At 33.0% G+C, this 13,335-nt stretch overlaps 1 protein-coding gene across 1 annotated transcript in view; it reads right to left on the bottom strand.

Moving 5' to 3' along the window:
* LOC111426901 (Ecdysone-induced protein 75B) overlaps positions 1-12,696 on the bottom strand; it is a 68,071-nt gene extending 55,375 nt beyond the window's left edge. The window contains exon 1 of the mRNA XM_023061774.2: positions 12,098-12,696. Within this exon, the coding sequence (XP_022917542.1) occupies positions 12,098-12,281 (184 nt within the window). The 5' untranslated portion in view covers positions 12,282-12,696. The remainder of the gene's footprint in view (positions 1-12,097) is intronic.
* Between the last annotated feature and the right edge of the window lie 639 nt (positions 12,697-13,335).

Genomic DNA, 13,335 nt, shown 5'->3' with positions numbered 1-13,335 from the left:
TATAGGTTGTCAGAAATGAATTTCGAAAGTTCATTGATCCAAAATCATTAATTCAGATAAAGAAAAAAAAAGAATACATCTATATCGCTTTTTTTTAAGTCCAGACACATTTAAGTCTATCAACTCAAGTCACATTAGGAAGGTCGGTTACAATCATATCTCTTCGACGATATCGTTCAAGCCTTTAAGAATAAACAAATTATTTAGACCAATGAACTCTTCTCCATTGTCCACCCGGTAGTTTACGTATGTGTTGTTCCTATTGTCACGAAACGGGTTATCGGTTACGTATTTCCAACTCGTAATCTCTTTTTACCGTTCGTTCGTCGCGTTTTCGGTTTCTTTGTATTAAGAACGTTCTGCGTTTACTCAAAACGTTGTTGGATCGTTCACGATTTTTCTCAGAAGACAATGAACTTAACATTGAACCTTTTTGACAACGACTGAGTACGTGACTGGGCTGCCGAAAAACGACGAAACGTGTTGAGTATTTAATAATCTCACAGATTTTTATGTATGCACGCTGCGAGAATTCAAAAATAACCTATCTCTTATATCTCGTCCTTTGTGAGCGTGGTTTATCCGGTATAAGGATATTAAATATAAAAAGAAAGAAATCAAAGACAAAGTAAAAAAAGGAAAAAAAATAAGCTGTGATTTCTTCGGAATAATACAAACTGTTATAGTTCACATAGTTTAGAGATAAACATCCAGTCCAAACACGTGCAGGCACAGTTCTATTTATTCCCGGTGTTTATATTTACTTCTGGATAAAGAATCAAGGGTTCGTTAACATACCTAAAACTGAAATCAAGGTCGATGTTCAAGGAAAACCGAGTCCCATTTTAGTTCTTAGTTGTTGGTGTCGAAAGCAGTCTTTTTCGTCGTTGTCTAAAATATTCCAAACATATGCATCCTCGAAATATTTCCAAGAACTCCATCATTGTTTCATAAAGTCTTTAAGACAAAATTTCAATGAAAAAATAAAAATAAAAGGGCTTACGTTAACAAACAGTGAAAAGTAGTTCAAACTTCCTTTCTACTATAGAATTCAGGGAACTTTGATTAATGATCTTCGTCTCAGCGTGTTAAGATTGCACAAAATGGATGCATGAATCTTGCGTAACCCTCCGCTAAAACCTAATTTACCACCCGCTTGGCGAGCAAAACCTTCTCTACTTACTCAAGGTCCTCTAAACAAGCAAATCCGAGCGAATACCCTTTTCAACCCGTCCAAAAACTTGAAAAATCTTCACTCTTTTTTTGGGCCCCTTTTGTATTGAGATAACCAGGTAGTTTCGGCGTTCAAAACAGAACGGTTTTAAAGAGTTCTTTTCGGGTTGGAAATGTCACAATTTCACGTAAACTACTCAATCGGAAATGTTCTACTTGCGCAAAACGGTAGCCGAGCTACCCAATGCGAAACTAAAACGATATAAAGGGCATAACTAATCGGCAGCTACCGTTCTAACCCATTTTTAAGACCAATTCTTATGTTTTATGTGAAAGGAACGAATTGTAAACAAGAAGGAATGTTATGTAACGGTTTTTGTTGATTAGACTAGTTGCGTCATATTTAATGGTGTTTTCAGATATTATTTCAACAATTTTAGAATATTTAATAATACATTTTATTTCGTTGTAATAAAGATATTTGAAAAGAATTGACTTTGAACTATCTTAATCTGAGTGTTAATTAGGATTAATTTAAGAATGATGAAAATTAATAATTAATGATAATTCAAAAAATCATTCTGACTTTATTTATAAAGATAAAGAAATGATTTATAACTTAAATAACAGCTTAAAATGTCTATTTTAAAACGATATATTATGATTAATAGTTTATTTTAACATAAAATTATGCTCAAAACTTGCAATAACTGTTTGCGTAAAGTTATATCAAAAACAAGATCGAATACAAAAGAATTAATCCTTTACAAAAATACCCAAAAATATCTCTTGCACCTTTCTCGTTCTGCATCCATGCGATTAAAAGATGTTTTGATGCTGAAAGCACGCGTATATGTCTGAACACCTTGCGATTAAAATACAGAAAGAACCCCCGAAAAAGGAAAAAGCAGCTGTCGACCCAAAATTACATTTTGTTATACCTGTATTTCTCTAAAATCCCCTTTTTTACATAAATGCGAAAACAAAAAAAAATGATGTAGTTATAAATCTAATAGTACATTTTTGTTATTTAGTTTTTTTCTTAATTGACCTTAATAGGATCATTGGATGGAGTGTGAACGTTTGAAAGTGAATCTAAATGGAGTTTGAAACCCGTTTTTACCTGTCCCAAGAGAAGAGAAATTTACTCTCACTTTTCACTAACCTCTTCAATGCCGGCGAGTTTGTGGCGTGTATACGCGTTGTCCCATCGTATTTGTTCACGTGTGTATAATTACGCCGTTCCATTCACGGTGTTAAAAGGATTATACGATGTTGGCGGGCAACAGATGCTCGACACAATTCCCCTTCATCGTAAATATCAATTATTTATATGTGTGGGAATTGACAAGCTCTTAATGGTTTTTAACGTCAATTTTTTTCGTAAATCATATTTATCTTTCTGTAATTTATTAAATTATTTCAAATAGAAGCAGTGATTAATTGCAGAAAATTGTATAATATGTAGATGTTAGTGAATGTTTTAGAATTTATTGATATTTTTTCTCTTTTGTCTCATTGAGCAATTTCATTATCTTCTTGTACTAATTGTTACGCATTACCAGCGTTGCCAACCTATCGGAGCATATTACAAAAAACTTTTAGAACAAAAGTTGTAACAAATTTTATTCTCAACATTATTGATTTCTTGCACTTTTGCTCTTAGATGCATCAATATTGAGAAAAATACAAAAATATGAAAATTTAATGAATTTCGATGTTTTATAAATGGCAGGTAACACTTGGGATTCGGGGCATATTACAAAAAAACTTTTAGAATAAAAGTTGCAGCAAATTTTATTCTTAACAATATTGATCTCTTGCAATTTTGCTCTTAGATGCATCAATATTGAGAAATATACAAAAATATGAAAATTTAATGAATTTCGATGTTTTATAAATGGCAGGTAACACTTGGGATTCGGGGCATATTACAAAAAAACTTTTAGAATAAAAGTTGCAGCAAATTTTATTCTTAACAATATTGATCTCTTGCAATTTTGCTCTTAGATGCATCAATATTGAGAAAAATACACAAATATGGAAATTTTATGAATTTCGGTATTTTATTAGGTAATGGTAGGTAACACTTGAGATTCGGAGCATATTACAAAAAAACTTTTAGAACAAAAGTTGCAGCAAATTTTATTCTTAACAATATTGCTCTCTTCCATTTTTGCTCTTAGAAGTGTCAATATTGAGCAAAATACAAAAATATGAAAATTTGATGAATTTGTTGCTCTGTCAAGTTATTACCTAATGGTAACACTTGCGAATCGGCGCATGTTACAAAAAAACTTTCAGAACAAAAGTTGCAGCAAATTTTATTCTTAACAATATTGATTTCTTGCAATTTTGCTCTTAGATGCATCAATATTGAGAAAAATACACAAATATGGAAATTTAATGAATTTCGGTATTTTATTAGGTAATGGTAGGTAACACTTGAGATTCGGAGCATATTACAAAAAAACTTTTAGAACAAAAGTTGCAGCAAATTTTATTCTTAACAATATTGCTCTCTTCCATTTTTGCTCTTAGAAGTGTCAATATTGAGCAAAATACAAAAATATGAAAATTTGATGAATTTGTTGCTCTGTCAAGTTATTACCTAATGGTAACACTTGCGAATCGGCGCATGTTACAAAAAAACTTTCAGAACAAAAGTTGCAGCAAATTTTATTCTTAACAATATTGATTTCTTGCAATTTTGCTCTTAGATGCATCAATATTGAGAAAAATACACAAATATGGAAATTTAATGAATTTCGGTATTTTATTAGGTAATGGTAGGTAACACTTGAGATTCGGAGCATATTACAAAAAAACTTTTAGAACAAAAGTTGCAGCAAATTTTATTCTTAACAATATTGCTCTCTTTCACTTTTGCTCTTAGAAGCGTCAATATTGAGCAAAATACAAAAATAAGAAAATTTTATGAATTTGTTGCTCTGTCAAGTTATTACCTAACGGTAACACTTGCGAATCGGCGCATGTTACAAAAAAACTTTTAGAACAAAAATTGCAGCAAATTTTATGCTTAACAATATTGCTTTCTTTAACTTTTGCTCTTAGAAGCGTCAATATTGAGCAAAATATAAAAATATGAAAATTTGAAGAATTTGTTGCTCTGTCAAGTTATTAATGGTAAGACTCAGGAATTTGTTGACTCAGAAGTTGGGGCAAATTTTATTCTCAACAATATTGCTCTCGTTCAGTTTTGCTTTCAGATGCGTAAATAATTGCTCGCGCCGTATTTTGTTATTAATTTAATCATGTATCTTTAAAGAAGCGCTAAAAAATCTATAAATTGAACCAATGCTTAGTGCAATCCTATGTAATAATGTGGATATTGACAATATTTATTGGGAAGCGAATAATAAGCTTTCCAACAATGTGGTTTTATGCCTAAGGTGAAGTAAAAATATAAAATCTATTAAATATAATTGTTTTAATTGTAGCAAATTTAATACAATTTCTTTCTTTTTTAATATTTTTTTGATACGTCTTCAGCATTCAAAGGGCGCATGTTTAGGTTTTTCCGTATAACCTTGATCTCCCCCATCTTGACGTGAGTCAAGGGTATTTTTGGGATCAATACCGCCTCGTGTGTCCCACGATTTCCCATCCAAACAACATGAACACATAAATATTCAACATAACCACAAATTATAATTAAGTAATGCAAAAAAAAATCTATATATGTAAAAAAAGCAATTTCAAAAATACGTTTATCTGATTTCCCATTTCTTCATAAGCACCCAATTAATCTCTTTTTATCTAATCCCTTTCAACACCGCAGTACCTACCGAATAAACAAAAAAAAAGTATCCGAAAGAATAATCGGACACTTCCCATTTTCCGGGGCCCTTTATTTTCTTTCTCGGAATTTTTTTGTCGCGGATGCAATCAACGAACCCGCGCCCCAACCTTGAGGGAGTCCCCCAAGGAAGAAGGGAGCTAAAGGGCTCCGCGTAGATGCCGGAGGGAAGCGTGGCCCTTGAGAGGATCATTGATTCATTCGTCGGTAGACCTTGAATCTCGCTGAGGTCCCCTAAACTCGGTCCAAGTTATTCCGGGCACACAAGGGGAATGTAGGGGAGCCCACCCCCTCTGGCTCGGCCAAGGTTAACAGCACTGAAGGAGAGCACCCTCTCCGGCAAACCAAAAGCGTTATCCCCGAGGTGAACCTGTTATAGCCCAGAATACAACTGTACCCGGTAGATAAAGACATTTTTTATGGTATTTTGCAGGTCAAATCACAAAACAACCTTAAGTTTACTTTAGATATTAAAAAAACATTTGTTGATAAGAAAATTTAATCTTTTTGAAATAGATGAATTAAAGTAGTTTTCAACCAATAAAGTATTCCCTATAGGTTTGGGTCACAGTTCAAAGTAAACTTCAAACTATGATTGAAGTATAAATAATGGAGGAGATGTTTCAAATGTTTGAAGAAACCCAATTATGTTGAATAAAATTAAAAAATTTATACTTTATTTATACTTATCGCCTTATCTCATACTTTATACTTATTAATTTACTCTTTATACACTTAAGGACATCTATTGGAATTATATTGAATCAAACAATTTTACAGATTTCTTTATTCCACAAATGAAACATTTGAAATATCATAATAACCAAAATAAAAAAATTAAATCCCTGTTTTCATTTATTTCAGTTTAACGATTATTTTTACAAAAACATAAATTTTTATATATCAACGTTTAATATAGGCAACTAATTTTACTTGCATAATCGAAAAGTTATCTACCCGACTGAGAAACGGTTTAAATACAAATTATAAATGCGCATTTCAAAAAAGCGAACACCAAAAGGTGTTGTTACTAACTATGTACTATATCAAACGGCAATCTCAATACTAACCCGTTATTAGAGCTAATTGTGAATTATAAATAGCTCTAATTTTCACCGATGGAATTATTACACCGAGTGCACTTAAGGCTATTTGCATACTGACTACTATTTAGTATAGTTGATACCTTAAGAGCTGGTGTTACTAGCGTAAACGCATATGGGGCGGGTTACAAAGCCACATATTAACATTTTAATAGATGAGAAAAGATTGTTACATCCTGCCAATTTTGTTCAATCATTATCCAAGTTCTAAAAATATTTTCAACTTTAATTAAGTCATATTGCTTAGTATTCTTACACGTTATTCACAATACCTTGTTCTTTTATGTCAATGACATTCCACGGTTATTTTTTTTATTTATTTGGTGCTCACATTTATTGACATTATTTATCTCTTTTAATCAGCATGTATTCGTTAATTAGATTCGCGGTCGAGATACTCAATAATTACAGCTCGAGTTGGATGTAAATAAAATTGTCAGGGTCAGGTATGGCACAGTTTCGCCATCGCGACAGTTATCTGTATCGCAAAAATTCAGATATGGTTATTTTTAAAACGGGCCCCGAGTTTCGATACCGATTGCACTTATTGCATTGCTCGATCTGTGACCTTTGATAGTATCGTTTTTCTCAACGATACTCAAAGTCCCACGTATATACAAACATAAGAAAAATAAATTTTGACCAACTTGTTTGTGTTCTAACATATTGGATTAAAGTAGATTAACAAAAATTAAAATTTATTATATAATACATTCAAAGGGTTATCGTCGATTTATTTTTTTTTCTATTTTGAGTAATAAACAGTTTTAGATTATTTTTCTAAGATTGAAAAATTATGTTATTTTTATAAAATTTCTCTACAAATACAGAAATGAACCTCATATCAAATGAAACCTTGAAGCTTATTCTTTAAAACTCACTACGCTAAATATATCTTGAAGATATTATGTAGTAAGTAAATATTCTATTTGTATTCTGTTTGACGATCTCGATTGCAGCACCTCGGTAGAGAACGACCTTCGCTACTAAACATCGCGCTAATAAAAGAGAAAACTACATTGGTTGGTATGTAATAGTAGCCGAGATGAATTGTATTTGGGACAGTTATTACATCTATAAGGTATTAAATATTAGATACAGAAAGATAAAACTATACTACCAGGCATATAACGATAGTCGAGGTCGCTTGCGGCCGAGGCGCTATATTTGAAATCGAAAAGTTGTAGCAAATTGCAAATATTGCCGTCTTGCACTTTTACTCTCAAACGCATAAATAATAAATATCAAGAAAAATATGAAAAGTTAATGAATTTCGTTGTTCTACTAGATGTTAATCTACTCGAGATTTGGAGCAACTTTTAGAAGAAAAGTTGTATCAAATTTTATTCCCAACAATATTGCTCTCAAGCACTTTTAATCTCAGACGCATAGATATTGAGAAAAGTACGGAAATATGAATATTTGATGAATTTCGTTGCTTTGCTAGTGTTATTGCATGTTTTAGAATTTATTGATGTTTTTTTGAATCACTGTCTATTATTACTCTGTGTGTTACTCATGTTTTACTTTTTCTCTTTTGTCTCTTTGAGTAACTTCATTAACTTCTTGTACCCATTGTTACGCATTACCAGCGTTGCCAACCTATGTCTGGAGCATATTACAAAAAAAGTTTTAGAACAAAAGTTGTAGCAAATTTAATTCTTAGCACTATTGATCTCTTGCAGTTTTGCTCTTAGATGCATCAATATTGAGAAAAATACAAAAATATGAAAATTTAATGAATTTCGGTGTTTTATTAGTTAATGGTAGGTAACACTTATGATTCGGAGCATATAACAAAAAAACTTTTGGAACAAAAGTTGCAGCAAATTTTATTCTTAACAATATTGCTCTCTTCCACTTTTGCTCTCATAAGCGTCAATATGGAGCAAAATACAAAAATATGAAAATTTGATGAATTCGTTGTTACACAAGTTGTTAATGGAAACACACGGGAATCGGAGCATGTTACAAAAAAACTTTTAGAACAAAAGTTGCAGCAAATTTTATTCTTAACAATATTGCTCTCTTTCACTTTTGCTCTTAGACGCGTCAATATTGACCAAAATACAAAAATATGAAAATTTGATGAATTTGTTGCTCTGTCAAGTTATTACCTAATGGTAACACTCACGAATCGGAGTATGTTACAAAGAAACTTTTAGAACAAAAGTTGTAGCAAATTTAATTCTTAGCACTATTGATCTGTTGCAGTTTTGTTCTTAGATGCATCAATATTGAGAAAAATACAAAAATATGAAAATTTAATGAATTTCGGTGTTTTATTAGTTAATGGTAGGTAACACTTATGATCCGGAGCATATTACAAAAAAACTTTTGGAACAAAAGTTGCAGCAAATTTTATTCTTAACAATTTTGCTCTCTTCCACTTTTGCTCTCATAAGCGTCAATATGGAGCAAAATACAAAAATATGAAAATTTGATGAATTCGTTGTTACACAAGTTGTTAATGGAAACACACGGGAATCGGAGCATGTTACAAAAAAACTTTTAGAACAAAAGTTGCAGCAAATTTTATTCTTAACAATATTGCTCTCTTTCACTTTTGCTCTTAGACGCGTCAATATTGACCAAAATACAAAAATATGAAAATTTGATGAATTTGTTGCTCTGTCAAGTTATTACCTAATGGTAACACTCACGAATCGGAGTATGTTACAAAGAAACTTTTAGAACAAAAGTTGTAGCAAATTTAATTCTTAGCACTATTGATCTGTTGCAGTTTTGTTCTTAGATGCATCAATATTGAGAAAAATACAAAAATATGAAAATTTAATGAATTTCGGTGTTTTATTAGTTAATGGTAGGTAACACTTATGATTCGGAGCATATTACAAAAAAACTTTTGGAACAAAAGTTGCAGCAAATTTTATTCTTAACAATTTTGCTCTCTTCCACTTTTGCTCTCATAAGCGTCAATATGGAGCAAAATACAAAAATATGAAAATTTGATGAATTCGTTGTTACACACGTTGTTAATGGAAACACACGGGAATCGGAGCATGTTACAAAAAAACTTTTAGAACAAAAGTTGCAGCAAATTTTATTCTTAACAATATTGCTCTCTTTCACTTTTGCTCTTAGAAGCGCCAATATTGACCAAAATACAAAAATATGAAAATTTGATGAATTTGTTGCTCTGTCAAGTTATTACCTAATGGTAACACTCACGAATCTGAGTATGTTACAAAAAAACTTTTAGAACAAAAGTAGTAGCAAATTTTATTGTTAACAATATCACTATCTTGTACTTTTGCGTTCAGGAGCATAGATATCGAGAAAAATACCATAATAGGAAAATTTTATGAATCTCCTGTATTGCGCGCGGCTCATTTTGACATTAATTTAATCTTAAGACAAGTTCAGACGATTTCATAGACTACATCTTAAAGGAGCGTTAATAAAGATAACCCAACCCAACCAATTCTTTATCAACTTTTGCTACTGGTGAACAGCTGTTTCTTTTTAACGGTCTCGGTTGTAATGCCTCGGCCACAAGTGACCTTGGCTATTATATGGATAACGTAATCAACTATGATTAAACTGCATAATACCTCGGTATGTAACAGTAACCAAGGCTGTTGTATTTGGGAGCCGCTACAATCATTACATCGATAGATGTTAAGTATTAGGTATAGATCGGTTTCAAAACCAGTTACTAAAAACATGTTATGTGTGGTTGAACTACGTTTTGCAATAGTGCCTCAATCATAATCTATAAAAAAAAACTGTACGTCTTCAAAGGTAACCAGATTTACCGCTTTTTATATTTGACGCTCTCAGTTGTAATGCCTCAGCCGCAAGTCACCTCGGCTACTATGTGTTATATTTAACAAAGATAAAACTATATCACTCGGTAAACAACAGTAACCTGGGCTACTTGCGGATGACGGGCTAGATTTAAAACCAACTATATCCATTATATCAATATTTGGTGTGTAACTTAAGAGTGTTTTATGTTTGAAGGTTTCGATTGAATGTTTACAGTACCATATGCTGTAAACATTACTTGAAAGATATAATTAAAAATAAAAAATGATAATTTAAAATAAAACGCCGAAAGATAATCTTTTAAGATACAGATATGATATACTCATGCTAAATTAAAGTTTGAAATCTATTTTTAAAATTCTGATTTAAAATCGCTTTAAGAAAAATTTAAACTTTGAACGTCGTTTAATGTTAAAAAAAATTAATTACTACTCTTTAAGTTGATGTTACTAAGAGGAACTCAATTAAAAGGAACTAATTATTATTATTTTTTAATATTATCTTTTTAAGATAATATATTTTAATTAAAAATTACGTTTTAAAATCCTTCAAAAAATTTAGAACTTAAAACTGATACCGTAAATGTAAATCATTGCAAGTGAACTTGATAAACTTATTTTATTGGTCAATGTCATTAATCTATTCCAATATCAATTTCATCAGATTACATAATATAAATAAAATATAATATTAAACTTAAAGCAATACATAAGAATTTACATAACTCGTACACTCGGCATGAAACGTAATATCTACCATCCGAAAAATTGAATTTAAGTATCAATATAAGTTGGATATATTGTTGTCCCGAAGGAATGAATCGTTTTAGCGTCTATATCTCGAGTGCGTTTGACATTGAAAAAGCCGCAAATACGATTTTGACGTCCAGATAGAATTTCCACACTACGTTTGAGTATTCCAAGAAACTGTGAAACTAGAAAAAAAAATTCAAAGAAAAAACCTGCACTTGGTTTAAACGGAAAAGAATAAGAACAACCGCATATAATAACCGATACACATCTTATTTTCACGAACCTGCCAACCTTCCATAAATAACAGAGAAACAGATAATCGCTTCATTTCCTAAACAGAAACAGGTCATAAATACGGTCCATGAGGACAAAACGTTGTTTCTACGTACACCGAAGCCACCCCTGGTTTAAACCGCAGGGGTGGCCTCGTTATCGAAGGTCGCACAAACAACACACCCATTGTATACTTAAAACGCGTATAGTTGAAAAGTGGAAAAGGCTTGAAGGAAATCATATTCTCCCAGTTTTCGATAACATGCATTCCGGTTATTGGAGCTGTGTTGTTTCATTTTTCGATGCCTGGTAATCTTATCGTGAGATAACGGGAGTTATAATGCGAAAGGATGCATTAAGTAAGCTGTTTTGGGTGTCACCTTGTCGGGAATATTCGACGTACAATAAATTTTTATCATTGAGCAGGTCGAATATAACAAATTATATTCGATTTAAATAGATCTTCATATCTAATTATGTAACTTCAAGTTTACGTTTTAGGAATTGGTAATAAAGATGATTTTAGTACCCATTCGTTCAGAATACGACACAATAAAATCTTCGATAGAATGACTTGTCAGTTCTCAAGAATGTCTTCCTGCCGAGTTGTCGAGGTCAATGTTTTTGATGTTATTGGGTTCTTTTTACAAATTAAATTTAATTTCATTTTCGATACGAAGCTAGATTTAATTTTTAGTAATATTTATGTTTCAAATTGTTAACCAATTAAGTTATTAGATACAATTTGAGGTGATTATTATCATTATTGTGACTCATATAATATCACTCAAAACTCATTCAACAACCCGTTATTTTAAGTTTGATATGGTTTGAAAATATTTACTTTTGTAGTATACAAAGTGATTAATTTTCGAAGGAATATTTTAGATTGTCTGATTAAGTTTTATAAAACCATATCAAAGAATGACAATCACCTTATTTTATTAGATTTACTTGATCATAAAATTAATCTCAATGTTGTATCAACAAATAGATTGTGTCAAATTCATCCTATAGAAATACAATTAATTAATACAATACCTAAATATGATTAATTGTTATAAAAAGCCTCAATAAAATGGGTTACTATATTTTACGATGCGGTCAACAGAAAACTGATACAAACTTAATATTATTAAGATTGAGTTCTTAATTAAGTTTAAGCGAAGGTCATAAAATCTTACCGAGATCTGGAATTGAGCTAGAAGGTTCTTCTTGAGCCCTATCAGGTCTATTTTCCTTAGAGATTTTGGGCGGTCCAGGTGGCGGTGGTGGTCTCATAACGGCAGTGGCTGGTGGTGAAGAAGTTGAAGAAACTATAGCACCGGTGGGTACCCGGGTTTTAAACACGATTCTCGTAGCCTGCATGGTCTTTTAGTACACTCGACAATGGTGTTGCACTAGGTTAGGGGCCGACGGGAATAAACGACATTCCACGTGGGGCCGGTGTTCATAACAGTAGGAGAAGATGCGCGTATGTCAACAAGAAGAAGGAGGTTTGCGCGGCGACAATCACGCGGCGAACGTGAACTAGGATGCGTCGCGGCGCGCGAGAGTTCTGGTCGCGAATGAAAGTGAAATTGAATGCTGCGTTCGTGTGAAAGGGGGTGCAAGCGCACGCGCGCCACCCTCGCGACGACGACGACAACGACGTCGACGTCCCGCTGTCTGTCTGGCGTGTCTGTCTGTATAATATGTATCCCGTTCCTATACGGTGCGGTGTGCGGCACATGCACTGCTCCCCCGTTTGGGGAGAACTGTCTACTCTCGCGGTTTGTATCGTTCGTGGCCTCTACTCAGCTAAACCTCGAACGTACGACGACGTGTCACGGTCGTTTCTGACGACGACGACGACGGCGGCGGCGGCGGACCCTACAATAACACACGAGCGCAACTCAATCGTCGTCGTCGTCGTCGCCGCAGCAGCAGCCGCCACCGCTGCTGTTGGTGCCTTGTGCTGGCCTTGTCCTTGAACACGGAGACTGAACTCGAAGCGATGCGATGCGGCGTTAAGCGGCTTGCGACGCTCTGTCTTGGCTTATCGATTTTGATTCACGCCCGGAGGCGTCGTTTTCAAACCCTGTCACTTTACGTAGTTGTACGCACCAAATTCCCGTTCGATGCGTTTGGACGTTTGCAAATGGTTATGACACATTTAACGATGGGGGCGGGCGTCGTGACACTTTTTTTATGGCCCTTCGACGTTGATTTGGTATTTATACCCTTCTTGTAGTAGTTGTAAATTGCATACCACGACGATGATATGCTATTTTTATGGGTTGTTTCGTTGATGCTTCTTTAAAGAAGGGCAGTTTTTTTTTGTAAGACAAAAAAAAGTTCAAAGCATTTAATGGAAATTTATTCAGATATTAAATGTCATAATCATAAAATTCATATAAAAGTTGTTAACTTTTACAAATAT

This window comes from Onthophagus taurus, chromosome 2, assembly GCF_036711975.1.
Source record: "Onthophagus taurus isolate NC chromosome 2, IU_Otau_3.0, whole genome shotgun sequence".
Taxonomy (NCBI): Eukaryota; Metazoa; Arthropoda; class Insecta; order Coleoptera; family Scarabaeidae; genus Onthophagus; species Onthophagus taurus.
Note: the sequence above shows the minus strand (reverse complement) of the source record. Positions and strands in the feature narration are given on the sequence as shown.